General features: G+C 40.3%; 1 protein-coding gene across 1 annotated transcript; it reads right to left on the reverse strand.

Moving 5' to 3' along the window:
- Window positions 1–16558: 16558 nt before the first annotated feature.
- LOC124117925 lies at window positions 16559–20806 on the reverse strand. The gene is made up of 6 exons (XM_046479937.2): window positions 20453–20806; window positions 18888–19123; window positions 18655–18682; window positions 18005–18208; window positions 17122–17240; window positions 16559–16854 (listed from the first exon to the last, which is right to left on the reverse strand). Exons 2-6 carry the CDS (start codon window positions 19089–19091, stop codon window positions 16723–16725), a joined length of 687 nt encoding a protein of 228 aa, XP_046335893.2. The 5' UTR covers window positions 19092–19123; window positions 20453–20806; the 3' UTR covers window positions 16559–16722.
- Window positions 20807–21694: the final 888 nt, after the last annotated feature.

A 21694-nucleotide genomic window follows, 5' to 3' on the forward strand; every position in this document is an offset into this window, starting at 1 on the left:
ACCCCAGAACACGCACTCATCTACTGCACACACTACCTAACACATCGAACCGCATTACAAACCACCCTCAATCTAAACCAGGCTCTCACTCTAGAAGCAATACTAAACCCACAAAATAAACTAGAAAACTTCAAGGCCTTAGGCGTATTCTTAATCAAAACGGAACTAATAAAACGCATCTAAAAACACTATAATCCACCAAATCAAAATTACATAAACACACAAAAATCCACCATACCCAGCTCCCTTAGTTCTCCTCCCCTACCCCATCGGCATCTATTCCAAATCTCAAAATTCCCAAATTCTATATAAGCAACCCCTAAAGCCCCCTCTTGGGTTGCACACACCACTTTCGCCCCTTTCGGAAACACATTAAATGGCCTGGCCGGGCCCGTGTGCAAAATACGCATCAGTCGGAAAGCGCACGTTAAATCTTCAAAGTAAGTAAGTAAGTAACATTTGCTATCATTTGCTTGTATCGTTCGTCAACACATTGCCATACAGTTCTTCAGTGTTACCAAATCTTCTCGTGATGGATGCCAGCGAAGTATCTCGCCTTGTAGACTACATCGCCTCTACTACGTACCCAGAAGACTTCACCAAAGATCAAAAGAGACGTCTACGTGAGAAGGCAGCCTCTTTCACAGTTGCTGACAGAGTTCTCTACCATCTAGGCAATGGGGAGAAGAAGCAGAAGGTCGCCGTTGGTGAAGAAGAGAAGATGAAGATCATAGAGACTCTCCACAGCAGCATTGTCGGTGGTTGTCACTTCGGGCAGAATGCAACCATTGCCAAGGTCACCGAGCGTTACTGGTGGCGCAGTATGAGTAATGACGTCCGTGAGTTCTGTAAGCGTTGCCCTGCTTGCCAGAAAGCGAAACCCCAACAACAGACCCCAAGTGGCAAGCTTACACCCTGTCCCTGTTAAGGAACTTTTTCATCAATGGGGTATTGACCTTATTGGACCACTTAAAGAAACTGTAGATGGGTTCAGGTATATCATCGTTGCCACCGAGTACCTTACCAGATGGGTGGAGGTTGCTGCACTTCCAGACAAGAAGGCCATCAGCATTCATCAGTTTCTGATGCAGCTAGTGTACAGATACGGGGCCAGTCAAGTACTCCTGCACGACCAGGGAAGGGAATTTTGCAATTTTCTTGTGAAGGATCTCTGTGACATTTTAGCTACTGACCAAGCCACGACGTCCCCGTATCACCCCCAGTCCAATGGTCTCACCGAAAGATTTAACCAGACCATGATCACCCAGCTGAATAAGATGGTTAACAAGGACGCAGACGACTGGGAGAAGTTCCTTCAACCCGTTGCGTTTGCCTACCGGACCAACATCCAGGCGTCTACTAAGACGTCTCCGTTTGAGCTCCTGTATGGCCAGAAAGCAAGACTTCCCATCGACCTTGAAGAAGCGAAGGATGACAAAGCTGTCTGGGATGTTGACGTCGAAGCCGTCGCTGACCGCATGACGAAACTTGCTGACGTGATGCCCTCAAGCCGTGCAACAGCTAGAGACAACATCGAGAAGGCACAGTCAAAACAGAAGAGGCGATACGATCTTAAACACAGCTCGCCCGTTTTCCAGGTAGGATTTTTAAGCTCTATTTCAAAACAATCATCTGTTAGTAGCAGTAGCAATTTGGGAGAAAGCCTAGCGTGTGTAAAACTAATGGTTACAAACTGTTAAATTAACAAAACAAGTATGGGACTGCGTTATTTTAGAATAATTACTTTCTTAAGAAATATATTCTTTTTGAATGCAGATATATTCTTATGATATTAGGTTATTAGAAATCAGTGGTGCTGAAAGTTTCTTTGTGTTACAGGTCGGGCAAAGAGTCACCATCATCAACAGGAGACGAGACACAAGGATGGGAGACAAGCTCGCTCCCCGGTACTTCGGCCCGTACGTCATTCACGAGTCCCTTGGCAAGAGGGTGTATCTACTTAGAAGCCGCGAGAAAGTCCTCAAGTCACGCTACAACGCCACTCAGATTAAGATATGGCATGATCCGCTCGTCACAGATGCCCCTGCCGAAGGCGACACAGTCCCCGTTACAACTGATGACGCTGCTACAGACGTTACAGCTAAGGAGGACTCTGCAGATACGTTCTGGGTGAAGGACTTAAACTTACGATTGTCAGACAGAGATGACATTGAGTCCGGGCAGTGGGTAAATGACCGAGTCATTGACGCTGCATCTAAACTTGTGACATCCAGCACCGGGCTAGTGATACAGTCGTCTCTTCTCTCACAGACAGAATTAAAGCCCATCCATCGCGACACCGTGCAGATCCTCCATGACAGTGACCACTGGGTGACGGTATCAAGCAACGACCGTGGCGTGATGTATGCTGACAGCACGAAGAGAGCTGTTAGCGACCACATCAATAAACAGTTGAAGCAGATCTTCCAAAATAAACGTGACAGTAGTGGTAACCTTACAGTTGAACTGCTTCCTTGCCAGTTGCAGACAAATGGTTCAGACTGTGGCATCTTTGCCATTGCTAATGCAGTTGAACTTTCCCTAGGTAACAGTTTGCACTCCTGCAGATACGACATTGCAAAGATGAGACCCCACCTAGTGCAGTGCCTGATCGCACACGACGTCAGTCCTTTTCCAAAGACCGCCGAAGTCAAAGATCATCCCGCTATAGTTGTGTAACCGAAAGTTGTACTGTAAATACAAACCTAACACTGACATATTTAAACTAGAAATTATGTCCAATGAACATGATGTATTGAAGCAATTGACCTTGAATTTGTTTTCCAAAATATGCTATCATGCTTATGAAAGTGCTATCCAAAAATACAGAGTTTGTTGTTTCTAATACAGTTTTTGTTGTCTGTATACAGTTTTTTAATATACCAGTTTGAGTCTACATGTGAACACAATCGATGGTTGAAAGTCTAAGAACAAAACATGAACTAATTCTCAAGAACTCCTTCATCTTTGACTGACTGATGTATTTTCAATCTTTATTCAGCACTGAAGAGGCACCATGCCTATAGTACGAAGCATTAAGTTTATGAAAAATCAGCATTGATTTTGACTCCAAAAACTGTCATAAAGTATTCATAAAGTATCAGGGGTCATTTCAACTTGCAAAATGATTGACATAGTCCTTTACAGAGCGAGGATAGGCCTGTTTTCCCACCCGATTGACTGATATTACATGGTTTAGAACGGTACAATGAATGGTTAAGCATGCATATTACACTAAAACGCGATTAAAAACATAAAACCAATATTTATGAGTATATAAGACTTTATCACTGTATCCAATTCCAAAATTTTAGATATAAACTTAGGACAGTTTAGTTTAAAATTCTTCAACCTTTTATTCATCACAGGATGTGTAGCTAGACGACGGGAATCTATAGTCTTGACTGTTTTCTTTGATGAGAATGTTTCTCACCAACCTTAGTGTGTAGGGGTGTGATATCCTCGGCAGGAAATGACAGTGTTTTGACTACTCGTCTTTCATTAATTAACGTGTTGGGCATCCCTAATTAACCTTTACTAATTCATGTTAAACCAACACAGGATGTCTTCTGGAAGTGGACAATCGCGAATGTCATAGGGCTGACACGACACGTGTTAATAACTTCTAAAGTTACTAAACAATATTTGTACCTAACGACTAGCATATAAACTAAACATCGTCTCTATCAGAAGTGATTTGCTTGTCTATAGATGTAAACACATTTGATGATACATATGTGTGTTTAAAGTTGATTTTGACAGCCCGGGCCAAGTCGGACAGAACACAAACACTTCTGATAGAGACTGTTGATAATGTAGAGGGAAAAGCGCTTCACTTTGAGCACCTTATTTTTAAATACCGCGATCTGAGACACTATAAAGTGGTATTAAGGTAGATATAATACTAGTCTATAGGTGTGAGTCCATTTCATGTTACATCTGTGAGGTTTAAGTTGATCTTGACAGCCCGGGCCAAGTCGGACCGAACACTTGTGAGACAGTTGAGAGTATGGGGAGAAGAGGTCTACTATAACAAACGTGTCTGCTTTAAATACGATCAACAGTGACATTATAAAGTGGTATTTACTTAGCAATAGTACGTTCCTATAAATATAAACGACACGCCGACAGATGGAAATTTGTATCAGGATAGCTGGAAGTATTTGATACGTTTCAAATCTTATTTCGTTTAACGATTGATCTTTTACATGTTACCTAGATCAGCGACGCTTACATCTCATTTTTGGTTGGTGCTTGTTCATAAATCTCATGTGTCTATGTTGCATCAATGATATGTAGGTATGATCACCGATAATGAAGAAATTAGCCAATAACACTTTGGTCCGTCTTGGCCCGGCTGGCCCGACTTTTAGGCAATACCCTCAACTATTGACTTACTTACTTACTTACTTTTGAGATTCAACGTGCGCATTCCGACTGATGCGTATTTCGCACACGGGCCAGGCCATTTAATGTGTTTTCGTCCTATGGAAACTCAAACAGCTAAACCTAATCTAACCGATGATGAAGATTTCTCCACTACTGAGGAAACAATAGACACTACTCCAACTAAAACAAACCAAAATTCCCTCTCAGTCCCAAAAAGGAAGAAATAACTAAACCGCAAAACTCCCCAACCAGCCAACACCCAAAACCTAAATAACCTCCTAAATACTCCTAGTATACATGCATAGTCAAAACTCACCAAAAGCTAGCATGAAATCCTTCCACAAAGTAGCTTTCAATATAAAATTAACCGATCTTTCCTTCTTCCTCTTTAACCTCCAACTAAAAGAAGTCACCGAATAAACTAAAAACTAAAAATTAAATCACCTATCACCCGAACCCAATAATGGAAGGACTAAATATTTTTCAGTGGAACGCCAACGGACTCACCTCCCGCGGCCATGAACTAAAAACTAAATTTAAACTAAATAAAGGCCCTCACATTGCTTGTATCCAGGAAACCAAATTCTCAAAAAAATCCAATTCCCACTACCTAACTACAACTAAGTTAGAACTGACAGAGCTAAACCAAAAACAAGAAGAGCCGCAGGAGGACTAATCATATTTATCAGGGAAGATATAAATTACGAAGAAATAAAAATAGACACGCCAAACCTAGAAGCCAACTGCATTAAAATCACATTAAATAACCGAAAAATAAACATCATAAATATATACCACTGGGCGGAACAAAAAGTCCAACCTGAGGATCCAAACAAACTACTTCAAATAAGCGATAAATCTACTATATTCCTAGGAAACTTAACGCTCACCATCCTACATGGAGCATAGATGATAAAATAGATAATCATGGCAAATTAATCTCCGAATGGATAGAAACAAACGACCTAGTACTCCTAAATAACAACCAACCCACGAGTTATGATAAGATAAACCAAAAAATGTCGGCTATCGACCTAACCATATGCACCGCAGATCTATCTCAAAGTACTCAATGGGAAGTGCACGACGTCCGGCTAGGTAGTGACCACTTCCCGATAAACATAACCATAGTAAATACAAACGTACCAATCCAAACAGAAAACCAAGAACCAAAATTCTATTACAATAAGCTAACTGGGACCAATCCCAAGATATCTGCAAAGAAGCTAACTTAAACGAAATAGAAAATAATGACCCAGAAACCTATTGTAAAAACCTAACAGACTAATATATAATAAAGGCAGCCAAAACCTCCATCCCCTTCAAAACATCAGGCAAACCCACGGTACCATGGTGGAATGAGGAAATAGAACAGACTAGACGAAAACGTAAATCAGCCTTCAATAAAGCAAAACGTGACTACACACATCTAAACTTAGCCCACGAACTAAACCACCAGGTTCAAAAACTAGTCCAAATAGCCAAAAGTAGAGACTGGAAAAAATTCTGCGAATGTATAAATAACCGTACAGATGCCAGAACGGTCTGGCGCAAAATCCACGCCATTAGAGGCTTAAAACGACATAAAAAACTAACATTAACAACTCAACCAACCCCGCCCAAAAAGCAAATAATCTCGCCAACCACTTTTCGGCCGTTAGCAGTAGCACCAACTTCAGCCAAAAATTCCAAGATAAACTTAAAACAAAAACCAAACCCACAAAAGAACCAAACAATAACAATCTAGAAATAAACCAACCCTACAAAATGGAGGAGCTCCTTTACGTAATCCAAAACAGGAAAAAGGGCACTTCTTACCAAATAATTAAAAAACTCCCCCTAAAACTACTCCAGGCACTACTCAAACTATACAATCTCATCTACCTAAACGGACAGGTTCCTACTCCCTGGAAACAGGCCCTAGTCATACCAATCCCTAAACCTAATAAACCAGCTAATCAAGCTAACTCATATAGACCAATATCCCTAACTTCAAACTTATGTAAAGTAATGGAATCAATGGCTAAAAATAGATTACAACATTACTTAACCCAAAATAACATCATAAACCCAGATCAAAGCGGTTTCACTCCTGGCCGCTCAACCCTAGATAACCTCGCCCGACTAGAACAAGATATTAAGACAGGACAACTAAATAAACAATATACCACAGGCATCTTCTTAGACTTCTCTAAAGCTTTCGACATGGTATGGCACGATGGGCTAATACAAAAACTTAAAAAAATAGGACCCAAAGGTCAGATAATAAACTACATCCAGGACTTCCTAAACAATCGTAAAATAACCGTGGGTATAGACCAAACTCAATCGGACCAATGTCCCCTAGAAAATGGTACTCCACAGGGCAGTATCCTCAGCCCCACCCTCTTCAATATAATGATAAACGATCTATTCGAGGGCCTATCCCCTAAAGTAAACACATCAAAATTCACGGATGATGGAGCCATCTGGATCCGCACTAAAAGCATGAACATGGTCCAAAATTTACTCCAAAAATCTCTTAATAAAATACAACAATGGGCTGACAAATGGGGCTTCTCCCTTAACTCAGAAAAAACAGGAATAGTATTCAAACATATAAACATGAAACCCGCCTCCCCAATCCTCCAGCTAAACAATCAAACAATCAAATTTAAAAAACAAACCAAATTCTTAGGACTTATTTTCGATGAACATCTCACCTGGGATGCTCACATCCAAAACCTAACAACTAAATGCAGTAAAGACCTAAACACCCTAAGATGCCTAACTGGCTCTAACTGGGGAGCATCCAAAGATACCCTCCTCTCTCTCTACATATCACTAATTAGATCAAAACTAGACTACGGCTGCGCCATATACAACACCCTAAACAACTCTCTATCTAAAAAACTTGACTCAATACAATATCAGGCTCTCAAACTAATTACACGCACCCAACATGGCACCTCCTACACCTCACTTCAGGCCTTAACAGGAGAAATGCCACTAAGTCTACGCAGGGAACAGCTAAGCTTAAATTTCTGGGCCGCGTCCCAATCAAACCCTCTCATCCAAAACTTAATAAACCAAAACATCAGCCCCAAAAACCAAGCTCTAGCTCGTAAACACCCCTTACTTACCCCAATATCCCAAAGAATTACAAACTACCTAAATGAACACCAAATTAAAAATCTTAAACAAAACTGCAAGCAATCAAATATCTTCACCCCTAAACTTAAAATACCCAAAATAGACACAACACTAGCTAGCCAAATAAATAAACAAACCGACCCAAACATAGCTAAAACTACCACACTAGCATACATACACGAAAATTGGCCAAATTGGTGTCACATTTACACGGACGGATCCTCAGATCCGACCTCCAAACACACAGGTTTCGGAGTCCATACCACACAACCAACTAAAACCACACAATCCTTCCGACTCCCAAACAACCAATCAATATTCACGGCAGAACTAATGGGCATGGCCTCAGCCCTCCATAATCAAGAATCCAAAAAACACAAAAAAATCCTAATACTTACCGACTCCCTAAGTGGACTGCAAGCCCTCCAAAACAAAAATAGCAAAACAGACCTAAATTAATAAATCAAATACTTAAAAGCTCCAACGACCTAACTAAGGCAGGCAAACAAATAACCTTCTTGTGGATACCCGCCAACGTAGGAATATACGGTAATGAAAACGCCGATAAAGCAACTAAACTATCCCTCAAAATCCCAGAAATAAGCTTAAACTTACCCATCTCAAAATCAGAAATTAAAAGTGTAAACAAGCAAAAAATCACAAAAAAATGGTATAACCTATATCTAAACTCAAATAGCCAAATCAAAAAAGTGCTCAGCAAACCACTAACCAAACCAAAATTCTCCATCCCTCCAAAAAAATCGACAGAGTTATCACTTAACTCCAAACAGGACACACCAACCTAATCCACTGCACACACTACCTAACACATCGAACCGCATTACAAACCACCCTCAATCTAAACAAGGCTCTAACTCTAGAAGCAATACTAAACCCACAAAATAAACTAGAAAACTTCAAGGCCTTAGGCGTATTCTTAATAAAAACGGAACTAATAAAACGCATCTAAAAACACAATAACCTACCAAATCAAAATCACATAAACAAACAAACATCCACCTTACCCAGCTCCCTTAGTTCTCCTCCCCAATCGCATCGGCATCTATTCCAAATCTCAAAATTCCCAAATTCTATATAAGCAACCCCTAAAACCCCCCTCTTGGGTTGCACAGACCACTTTCGCCCCTTTCGGAAACACATTAAACGGCCTGGCCGGGCCCGTGTGCGAAATACGCATCAGTCGGAAAGCGCACGTTAAATCTCCAAAGTAAGTAAGTAAGTAAGTAAGATATAGTACTAATCTTTAGATATAAAGAATGTTAGGAACTTTAGACATGCTTGGACAGTTATTAATACGTGTCGTGTCAGTCCTTTGACATTCGCGAATATCCACTTCCAGAAAACATCCTGTGTTGGTTTAACACGAATTAGTAAAGGTTAATTACCTTAACACGTTAATTAATGAAAGAAGAGTAGTCAAAACACTGTCGTTTCCTGCCCAGGACATCACACCCCTACACGCTGAGGTCGGTGAGAAGCATTCTAATCAAAGAATACACACAGTCAAGACACTGACTTTTCTACGAGACTCACGGTATGTAGTCATAATCATAAGCTTATTAAATTGTTGAAGGTGCATTTTTATTCAAACTCAATTAAATGAGCAAAACTATACGTTTGTGGACATTTGAGATCTGCCTAGATATGCGCGTTTCGTTTTACTATTTTGCAATCCATTTTTAGTATTACCCGCTGGCCCGGCCCGACTTTTCTTGGCCCGACTTTTAGGCAATCCCAAATGATTTTACTCGGACGACAGTAGCTGCGCTTGGATGCCTCTCTTCCTTGCCCACAGATGAGGCTCTGGGGGTCTTACGTCCTATGTTTTCTGTTTATGAAACATATTTCATAAAATATATGAATCATGTGTTATGTACATGAAACATATCTGATATGTATGTATAAAACATATTATTTCGCATTTTCATTCAACCTAATTCTTTATATTGTTGTCATCACGGATTATCTGACCAAATGGAGAAGCAGTGAAGAACAAATCGACTAAAACTATCACAGACATTCTCACGCGCTTCATATGTCGACTAGGGCTTCCAGAAACGCTTGTCCGTGACCAAGGTCGTGAATTCTGCAATACGTTGAATAATAAACTGTGCTGTCGTTTTGGAATAGATCACAAGATATTATCCTTGTACCATCCACTGACAGGGGGCCTAACTGAAAGTTGCAACACAACTCAATGTTATAGCCGGGATCGGGTGATCAGGCTCGCTGACTTGGTTAAAGCTTGTCATCGATCCCAGTTACGTGGATCGATGCTCATGATATCAATCACTGTACTGTCTGGTCAAGACTCGATTATTTACAGATCGCCGTCATATGGCTTGAATATTGCTGAGTGCGGCGTTAAACAACAAACCAATCAACCAACCAACCAACATGCCACTCGACGTGATGTGCCTCAAGTGAACAATGGCGGTTGTGCGCCGAAAATTTGACCGATACTTTTTTAACATACAGGATTTTCGTTTTCAGGTACAAAAACTACTTAAAGTTTTCATATTTATAAACTTATAAGCCATTATGCATACCATACATAATTTAAATGACACGTAAAAACTACTTGGAAAATAGTTAGTGCGAGTTTTATTTTGGGTTGTCGTTATGCGATTCGCCTGTCGAATTAGGTCGACACCAGCAACACGGCGTAAAACAACAAACCAACCGACCAACTACATGTATGTAAAAGCCTTGTAAAGTACACAAATGAGGCGAAAGATAACTGGGAAATGCATCTTCCTTCACGTGCTATTTGTCTACAGGACATCACGACAGACACCAACCAAGAATGAACCATTCTTTCTTGATTTTCAGTAGGTACAAGGTTGCCTGTTGGATATACCGTGTGACAATGGGTCAGTAGACGATGATGATGTCAGTACAATAGAAAGCAGGATAAGTTCATTCGTTGCCTTGGCTGATAGCCTCTCCACTGCAACATGCTACATATCTAAGGCTTAGAGAACCCAGAAAGAACACCATGATTCTCGGTCTCGTAAGATGTCTTACAAGAAGGGTGATAAAGTACTGCTGTTCAATTCCACTAAACATTCTACGAGAGGGATCAACTGAAAACTCACTGGTCTGGCCCGTTCATCGTAGCAGGTGTACTTTACAAAGGGACGTATAGCCTTGGTGAAAAGAAGACAATATTCAATGGTATCAATTTGAAATTATACCAAGAATCGGAAGTAGCGGGGCAAGTCAACTACAACGGAAAGGAGCATCAGAACCAGCATGGTTGTCAGGTCTGGGAGCCTACTGATACACAAAGTTCCCCGAATGTCAATACCACAAAGTCTCGTGCATCAGCAAAACCATATCAGGTCGACTGTGGTCCGGATTCCCATTTCTTTATTATCCAGTTGGCAAAGGGAAAAAGGAAGCTTGTTAGACATGAGTGCCAAAACACTCCAAAATGAAAGCTCTCCAACTTTACTGCCTGCAAAAGCATCACCAAAGGATCTTGTTCACTGGCGAGGTGACGGAAACTGCCTTTTTCGTTCATTAAGTTTTTGAATTTTTGAAAGCCAGAGTCTTCATGGTATTATCCGAAATTCTGTTGTACAGTTTGTGGAGTCCAACGCTCATCTTTTGGATTATACAACTGTCACTCCAATGGAAGAGTATATTAGCTGAAGTAAAAAGGATTTGGATGGTACTTGGGGAACAGAAATTGAGATTATTTACACAGCTACATTGCTGAAGACATCAATCCATGTCTATTGCAGAGTAGGAATGACGAGTGGACGGTGTCTAATTCTCACAACTTCCGCTATACAATCAAGCGTTTTGCATTTATGGATGGTAGTGTGCTTTATAAACACACGCTTATGATATATGATATGTGTATATACCACCTGAACCAGTTTTGTTTAAAAAAATGCACAGAACCTTTTGTAGTCTGGAGGCGTGAAATAATTTATTGATTGATTGGCTCACCTGGGAAATTTTGTATTATAGTCCCAACGTTCATGTGTTGTGTATTTCTATGATTTGACACATTCCACCGTGCTAACATGTGCCCAACGTGCCCTCGACACCCAATAGGTCCCTTGGCGGTATTTCTGTCATTGAAGATCATGCTTATAGATTTGGGAGAGAAACAATAATTTTCAGCGGAATTTGGAACCTCTACAATGACAAAAGTACTGAGGATATTTAGTGAAATGACATGGGTTTTATCGAAAGTTTGGAGTGGTTTGTCGATCTTCATTAAGGGATCACCGATAGTAGTCTTTTGCAAACGCATCTCAGTCAAAACGTATGGTTATTCTTATATCAGCATATTAGAAAAGAATTATAACTTGCTCTACCTCAATTTATGATTGCTGGTAAATAAGATCTAAGCTTGACTAACTCTCAACTTTGGGCCATGACAAAGAAAACAAGTCAATGTAGTACAGTGATTGAGTAGTTCATTTCACGTATATTTGGTCTGTTGAGGCCGTTGTATATGAGTGACAGCCAGTTGAACGTGATATGGGTCAAAATGAAAACGGAAATGGAAAAGAACAAGTACCGATCAGTAATCAAGTTTTTGACTTTCGAGAAAAGTACTCCCCAAGACATTCATGACCGCATGTCACAAATGTATGGGGATAAGTGCCTTAGCTATTCCACTGTTAAACGCTAGACAGCTATGTTGAAGGCTGGGAGAACAAGGCTTGATAAAGACCCTAGGTCTGGACGTCCTTCAACTTACATCAGTGAAGATTCAGTGAAGGAGATAGACGTATTACCATTGCCGAACTTGAGGAAGACATAGGTATAAACAACAGATCCATTGAAACTATTATTCATGAACATTTACAGATCAATAAGATATCCGCTCGAGAAAAAAGAGCGGACACTGCCAGAGATAATTACAAGCTTATTGAGGAGGATTTCATTAAATTCAAAAAGAGATTATTAACTGGTGAAGACACACGAGTCTGCCATTTTAAGTCAAAACGTCAATCCATGGGATGGTACCATTCCACTTTTCCGGCACCAAAGAAATTCAAGTCTTCAAGATTCACCATTGTTTTGTTTCAGGTCACTATTTCGCTCTCGGTGGTGGCAGAGGACACCGTTGGTGGCAGAGGACACCATTGGTGGCAGAGGACATCAGGCACTGAGGCTTTTCTCCAACTTGCCCACATACAGAGCACACGGGGAGGAGATAACTCTTGTACACCGAAGATGTGTCCAACACCAACTCGGGTGTCATTAAGCATCGCAAGTTCTTTCCGAAGCAAATAAGGGCATATGAGAACACCAAATATCTTAAGTGATGCTCTATGCGGTTACTCGAAAAGTACCAATCCTTATGAAAAAAATATAATTAGAGCAGCAAAGATTGTCTATATGATGTTCCGGATTTCATAACAAAACTGCAGACAGATTTTTCTTTTTTTAGCCAAGGAGATTCCATAATGTGCACGCATGAAACGTTTAGTGTGGTGTTTGAGCGACATGTTTTAGAAATGTGTGAACAAGGCAAGTGAAAATTTCAAAACCAAATGACACTACTTCCGATACCAAATACTCACATCCATATATGTAGATGATCCATGGCGTATTTCAACAATTTGGAAGCCGTTTTGGTGAGAAAAAAAAGATGCATGGTAATGCAATCGGTTCTATGTTTTCTTTTTTAGGAGAGTGTAATTCAAAACCTTCTGAAGCGGAAAGCAAGTCATGATTCAGATTAGCAGTAACTAGATACGCTTTAAATAACCCCTATACAGTTAATATCTTTCATTGGTGACAAATCCTATGGCCACTACATCAACCACCAGATTCTTACAAGCTGAAATTTATGAACAAATGATATGTGAAAAAAGGTGTTTTAATGTATTCACTTAACTTAAATTTAGTCCTTTGCAAGACCGCGCTTACTGAAGGTTCTGGGTATCAGGTGCGAATCCCGCTGTCCATGTATGTGTCTGATCTTATATTAGTATTAGGGGCTGTCGGGTAGCCTGCTGGTTGAAGCTTTTCTCGTCACGCCGAACCAGGGTTCGGTTCCCGTCATGGGTACAATGTGTGAAGCCCATTTTTGGTGTCCCCCGCTGTGATGTTGCTGGAATATTGCTAAAAGCGGCGTAAAACCATACTCACTCACTCACTATATTAGTATCAGATTGGATGTAAAGAAAACCTGATCACCTCACATAACATTTTATTGGTTGTTATGCTTGGTGTGTATAACAGGTATGAACTGTCTTCACTTCAGGACACAGTAGCACTCTCGGATATATTATATGAAAACAAATGAGAACATCCAAAGCCCAAGAGACGTCAACAATGTCCAACTATATGGCCCCTTCAAATACAGCTGACAGATAGCCAAAGAGCTAATTTGATGTCACAGATATTTAATCAACTTGAATTTCATTTGAAATATGACATGGCTGAATATGAGTATGTTAACTGGTTTTGGTGTTATTTTGAAAGTTTGCTGCATTTTCTAGTAAGAGGGTAAATTCATAAACTGGGGCGTTCTGGCGGAATGCCCGGGTCTTCCTGGTTAAAGAATACACTGGCAGTTTATCATTTCAAAACTTTAAAGAAGTGTTATATCTCTAGAGGTTTATAATCTCAGGGTGATACAGGATTAAATAACTCCGTTACGCTCTGTTCTGAAAAGTTTGACGGCGGACATTCTAGGTCATGGGACATACTCACTTGGTGGTCATCCATTGAATGGAACTCACAGATGAGACTCCATTTCAACGGAAACATTGACGTAATCAAGCCTCGATATATCAAGAGGTCAAGGACCATATGAAGCCGATGTTGGTTGCTAAAGTGTTTCGTCCATCTGCTTATCAATATTTCTCGCCTTTTGTCCTGCTATGCAAAAGCGACCTGAATTTCCGTGTCTAACTCGATGATCGAAAATTGAACAGTCACAACATTCGAGATGCCTATGACATACCCGGATGCATGACATTCTAGGTCATGGGACATACTCACTTGGTGGTCATCCATCGAATGGAACACACAGATGAGACTCCATTTCAACGGAAACATTGACGTAATCCAGCCTCGATATATCAAGAGGTCAAGGACCATATGAAGCCGATGTTGGTTGCTAAAGTGTTTCGTCCATCTGCTTATCAATATTTCTCGCCTTTTGTCCTGCTATGCAAAAGCGACCTGAATTTCCGTGTCTAACTCGATGATCGAAAATTGAACAGTCACAACATTCGAGATGCCTATGACATACCCGGATGCATGACATAAGACGAAATATTTCCCTTCTCTTGGACTTAAAAGTGGATATTAAAAAATTGAAGTAGACTAGGAGCCCAGAGGTTACGAGGTTTAGAGAGTACTAAAGACAATAATGGGCGCAAGCACACCTTTGTCAAATACCGAGGTCACGTTATCTCTGAAGAGGGTATCAAAACAGAACCTGATATGATAGAGGTATTAAATAGCTGGCCAGTTCCACATGATGTTGATGATATCCATCGATTTCTTGGATTACCTTGATACTTAAGACGTTTTGTGCCAGATTACGCTAAAGTTGCCAAGCTGCGTACTTGATCAAGATCAAGTCAAATCAACCATGTGTTTGGGGGATGCTCCACAGTCTGCTTTCACTAAGCTGTTAAGCTTTATTGTGAATTGCACATTGATGCATATAGGAATGGCCTGGGTGAAGTACTGTACCAACCACAATACAATAACACAAGTGACTGCCTATACTAGTCACATTCTCAGCGAAGCTGGACACAATAACTCAGCTCATTGGTTTTTTGGCTCTTAAATGGTATGTCACCAAGATGTTTCATGACTATTTGTGGCGCAACTCATTCACTGTGATCACTGGCAAGACCACCCTCTCTAATGCCCCAAATTCCACTAAGTTTGTGAACGGGCATCACTGCCATGCACAACTTGCCACCTATGAATTCTCCCTTGTGTATGTAAGAATGTCGATGGAGAATGTAATGTAATTTAATTATCTCATCAAATACTGTGGGGACTCTTTCCCTTACTAGACCGCCTCCATGATATAATGGTAGAGCGTCCGCCCGGAGAGGGGAAGGTCCAGGGTTCGATCCCCTGCCACGTCATACCAAAAGAACTTAGAAGGTGGTTCTTGTTACCCTGTCCGGCGCTTAGCATTGAGGGGTTAAAACAAGGACTGGTCCGCTCGGAGTCAGGATACTGTGTCTGAGTGGGGTATTAATGTTAAATCGCAGCATGGTATCTCGGTGGGCTTGGACTATAAATCGGCATCAGTCCGGACTAGTACAAGCAGCCACACACGCACACACGTCCATGCACGTCGCTATATAAGTGCAATAATCTTGGACACGACGTTAAACCCCATTTCACCTCACCTCACCTCAACCTATGGAGATGGTGTTCATCTTGTGGTTATGGTGAGGTGAAATGGGGTTGAACGTCGCCTCCAAGTGTGGTTATAGGAATGCCCTGGTCATTACAGACCATTTCAATATATTTGCCTTTGCCAACCCCACTCGCAACCACACGGCACATACTGCAGTCCAAGTACTGTTTGATCACATCAATGTTCACTGTGCCATTCCAGAGAATTCGCACTCTGATCAAGAACCACATTTTTGCCGCTCTAGCAAGCAAATTGCATACTTCATAATCGGTGGAAAGAGGCTTATTAAATGATAGATTCTGAACTCATGTTTTGACGAACGGCGTTGGTTTAAAATGAGTTTGCAGTCAATATGTATCAACAACATTGGGAGACGTAACTATTACAGATTGGCGAATTAATTAATAGAGGACTGTCAGTGAAATGGGAAAAGTTGTTGATCATAATGTGACTTCAGGATATTACCATGGAATAGCCTATAACGGACCTGGAATTCGATTTGAAACGTATGCATGATACGAAAAGTCTCAAATGGATTTCTCAGCGACAAGCGTGAATGAAGTACCATTCACTCACGTGTGCAGTTCAACTGTTTTCTTTGATAAACAGTGCACAGAATATAACATATATGAATTAAAGCAAAGATGAAAGGAATGACAAACTTTATTCAAAGATGATTACATATCATTCTTTCCGTGTACATGTTTAAAATGTATTCCTTCTGAATATATGGTTTCAAGGTTTGAAACTATTAGTGGACCGTTATATATAATCCTTTACTGTCAGGCCACATAGGAAACTACATCTTTTCACTGACACCCTCCCCCGTATGGAGCAAGGTTCTGGATTCGAATGATTTCAAGGTCAAAGGTATCGGGTCCATGCAAGATTTCCTCTATCGCCTCGATTTTCTGAGGGTCAACTGGCGCGAAGTGCATCAACTGTAATGTGACCAAAAAAGAAGTCATTGTAAGCCCGTTCTTAAGGACGATAACTATCACAATTGCTACAACAAACTATAGTGGGTGAGATAATTCGGTGTAACACACCCTTTAACATTATTTTGTAATTAGAATGGTGTGTCAGCCTGATGTAAGGGGAAAGTCAGAAGTGATGCTTGAAAAGACATTTACCACTTAGCACAAGGAATGATAAGTCAAACCTAGAAACCAAATCAGGGGATTAATGAAGTGTGCAAGAAGGTTTACCTCAACTGGAAGGCTTGCAAGAGTTCTGAAACATGCTGCCCGTTGACCTGTTTTCAGAATGCCCATGTCTCTCACAAACATCTGTCTCATCTTCTCGTCAAACTCAGCTGTTGTTAAATCTGAAATGTAAGCATGAATAGGATAAAATACATGAGTCTGGAATAGGAACTTTGACATACTATTCACAAAGCGTGCACAGGACTGTGCATTTTGATCCTTTATGGGAAGCTGCCTAATTCCTAGTATATTTAACACCTTTGATTGTTCTTTACTTCAACCCTCGTCCCCGTCACCACATGTTACAGCAAGTTAGTATTGGACATCCAGGAATCCTGGAACTAATTAACATTCGATGCTTAGGTGCTTTCAAGATTCCTACCACAAAGTCCAGAATGTCAGCTATTTTTTATTCTGGAGATAATCATGTAGTTAGGTTTATGGACTCTGACACGCAACGATTTTTTGAACCAGATGAATTTATGGTCATTTAAAACCTGACTGGTCAGAATAAAATCCACACCTTTAATATCTCCTTGAAAAACAACACAAGTGTACACCTTTAAATGTGTTTATTACTTCGTGTGCTGATATATCGAACAGTTCAATGTATAACTAAATGAGCTACAGTGCTACCGTGCTATTATTCCTGGACAAAGCTTATACTCGCTGGAAGAGCTGCTGTGTTTATCCCCCTTTTAAACCAACATGCACAGTAACTAGAAAAGGTTTTCTGCAGGTGAGTTAGCCCCTGTGATACTGCATGTACCATATACGTTTAACTGTATGATAATACTTGTTACTATATGATAATACTTACTTGTAACTATATGATAAATACTAACTTGTAACGATCAGTATGTAAGCGCTTAACTGCCAGACATACCTTTGACGTAAAATATTTGCTTGCCAAGCTGTAAGTGATCATCATCCTTGAGAGACATATCATAAAAGTCTCTGGACATATTGACCCCAAGTTCCCGGGCGTAGTCACTGCAGCGGTACACTGGGGTCGTCTTCACCTCATAGCCCTTTCGTGACAGAAAGGTTGTCAACTGTGGCCAGCTGCAAGCTTTCTCAACACCAAGAACTGAAATTAACAGATATTTGTTTTCTCATTAAAAAATAATTGGGAGAAACATGTTATTTGACAAGAAAGGACAGATGTTCTATTTATTTTGTATTTCCTTGCTTGACTTCATTATATTACTCTAAAAGCTATTGTGTCATTGAAGCTGACTGAAGTTCTGGCATGAATTTTTATTTCACTCAAGAGAGATACCATTTTATCAGTCAAATGCAATATTTCACCACTGACTACAAAATAATGTGCATCCACAGACAATGATACTTCATCTTTGGGATGGTGAAAGAACAAAATCATTTGTCCTTCATGATTGATATAGATTTACGTGGATTGGGTTTCATTATAAAGCAACATATTCTTTTTAGCGAGTACGTGTTGAGAAACAATAACGTGTGTCTTACAGTTTGTTATGAAGAAACATACAACAAATAGTTCATAATCAGACTTACCAAAAATTACCCTTGAGTTCCCGAGTTCCTGTTAAACAAAGTGCAATTTACTAATATATGCGTGTAAATGATTGATGTGGGAGATTGAATGTTGAACACTATTTCACCAAACGGCGACCGCCCGATCAAATAAAGAAGTCTATTACAACAAGCAGCATGGTTGTTCGTCTAAGATTAACAGAATGATTTGTTGCAACCAATAACAAAATATTGATGATAACAATTTTACTAACCTTAAATGAAAATAGAACTTTGATGTCAGTTAGACCCTCCACTGTTGTCTTAATCTGCAATATGTCTGCCGTCTCATCCCTCCCCTCCTTAGGAGGAAGGGTGATGTCAACTCTGTACAGAAGGGCGTCTCTATCATCATCGGAGCCGAGAACCGACCCGGGGAGACACGACAGGGTGAGGAGACCAACGAGGAGCATGACCATTGTTGTAAAATCGTTCTGCCCTCAACTTCTGGCTACGGACAAATACAATTTTTGTTCTAATATCAGTTGGTTCACTGGCCCAGATTCGATGATTTTCACGGCGGCGTCAAATACATGTAACTGGACTATTGCGGAGTGTCATATAAAACACACAAACAGAAAATGGTGATGAGAATCAGTCAGGCAGCAGCCAAGCTTACTCGACTTACTGCTTGTGTATAACCTGAAACACATTGTCAGTGACACTCGTGTGGTAAGGGATAGTTGTCAAGTTAAATCTCCTAAACTGTTACAGTGTATAAACTATCGAGATGTATCCATTACGTACAGATCGCGATGTTGTGGCCTTTGCATGTCCTTGTCGTCAGTAGGTGGTCACAGTTTGAACAGAATATTTATGTTATGTCATATTCTGTACGTAAAGGAAAGTTGACCAGTACTACTATTTCAGCACGTCGACACATTATAATATTATGCTGTAGAATAACTGCAACCGACGCTAGGCCACTATACGGGCCCCATACCGGTCTCTGCCACGATAATTCGTCTATGCTACTCCATATTAACGCCTTAAACACGTTCACAGTCAAAGGAACAATGTGAATGCCCCTTGCATTGCACATAATGACAGGTGCCAGAGCATAATGCATAATGCACAGGTATCACATAACAACACAATAAACGTCGATGGCAGACTTAATTGTTCTGTGAACTGCAAGACGCCTAGTTTCAAAGCCTAGTGTTATAGCCAGTTATGTAGTATCAAGTTAATATGTATGTATCAATCTGAACTGCAATTATTACTGGCAAAATGCATTCCCGTTTTGTCCGATCCTGACTCAGTGTATCTCTTTTGTGAAGTCCAATAACTAGACTACCTGTAAGAAGGACATGATGTAAATGTATCTCTCAGAAACGGAAATGGTGTTTTGGTAACCCGTCTAAGTATAGAAAATATTTTTAAATTGTCCATTTTGATAATTTTATCTACGATGATACCTCAGGCTTAAGACTGCCATCATGAGGGAGATTCTCATTCGGTATTGAAGACCCCTTGGTCCTGAATACAATTTGTGGTATGTCCACAGTGTGGTTACAGTGCTACACATCATATATACTCTCCTATATATATGCAACTGTTTCCCAAAGCTTATGCATGTAACTTTGTCATAATTTTTTGCATAGTCCATCTAAAAAATAGAGGAAGGTCGGTAAATGTATTGATGTTATTAGACATCATCAGTCCTGTCAACGTAACGTACAGACACTCCAATCACGTTTGTGACATCTTCTGCGCTCTTTATGCCGTCTCACATGTGCTCTCAGTCTCTCTGTATCTGTGGAGAAAGTTGATATCTTACCTTTTTGAATGTTAGGAGTTGAATACTGGCTGGTAACTGCTGCTGAAGGTTTGACTCCAGCTATTTATATATGCGTGTCTTCCTGATTGAAATTCCAAGTGCTCATGTCAGCATAAGGCAGAATTCTATGTACATTTATGAGATAAGCTGACTCCTTTTGCAAGGCAGAGCATGATTACCTGTAGATACCACACTAATACCCACAGTTCAGTATGTGCTTTCTGTGACACACACCTACTTTACTCCATACACACGTTCAGTATATTTGTACCTATGACACCATTACCTACAAATCACGATTGACATAGTCAATAAGTGAGGTCAGTCAAGAACACTGACAGGAGCGGACCCTCCATCATATACTATGTCTGCCTTTACTCTATATCAACAATAAACATAGCTGCAGTCGTCCTCAGAGGCCGGAGTGTAAACTTAAAAAATGCATCACAGGTTTCCAATTACTCTCCCATTGGCTACTACTCAGCAATGTCGATTATCTGTTCATGAGAGACAGAGCTGAAACGGCTATTAGTGCTTGGTGAGAGCCTGTCGCAGTAAAAGGTTATGTTAGAATTTACCACAAGAATCAAAATAAAGTAAATCCTACATTTTGTCTACAAATTATGAAGAAAAAAGACTCATTTGAAAAACATACATCACATTTTATTCATTCATGAATGAAGTCTACTTATTCCAATACAAAAAAAATATTCGCTTACTTTCCTCAGAAATAATTTTGTAAATTATGTTACCCCGATAACAGCAACGAGACAGTACTATCAATTATACCTTCAAGGCATACCGACGTTCCTACAGTTTGGCCCTCACTCTATAAAGGTTCATACTCCAATGAGCTCACACAAGGAAATTCTTGTAAATTTTCATCACAATTTTATACCTAGGATTTAGGCCTATATCTACACGCAACTTTTTCTCCTGTGTGTGACTTCTTGTTTACACTGACCGCCATAAACAACCAGCTTTATCGCGGAATGAAATAGTACCTCAAAAAGAGAGGTGACACGAGCGTATGTGTGCACAATTTGCTCATCAGACACATTTGACACCACACATGTATTCAGATAATATCCCAATCAGATGAGAAATGTCTGATAAGAACTACTTCAGTAAGTCAGTCACTACGGCAGCGCGTCGTTATACATTTACATGAAGTACAAAGCGTCAAAAGAGCCAACACGAAAAACGTGACGGGAGAGATTTCGGTGGTTGTTAATAAACTTG

Source organism: Haliotis rufescens, unplaced genomic scaffold (genome assembly GCF_023055435.1).
Source record: "Haliotis rufescens isolate VD_foot unplaced genomic scaffold, xgHalRufe1.0.p SCAF_14, whole genome shotgun sequence".
In the NCBI taxonomy this organism is placed as follows: Eukaryota; Metazoa; Mollusca; class Gastropoda; order Lepetellida; family Haliotidae; genus Haliotis; species Haliotis rufescens.

Coding starts and splice junctions, on each gene's coding strand:
- LOC124117925 (XM_046479937.2), bottom strand. CDS start 19,091: ATGGTCATGCTCCTCGTTGGTCTCCTCACCCTGTCGTGTCTCCCCGGG. Junction 18,683..18,887: donor AAGTTCTATTTTCATTTAAG/GTTAGTAAAATT, acceptor TTTGTTTAACAG/GAACTCGGGAACTCAAGGGT. Junction 17,241..18,004: donor GCAAATATTTTACGTCAAAG/GTATGTCTGGCA, acceptor CTTACATTTCAG/ATTTAACAACAGCTGAGTTT.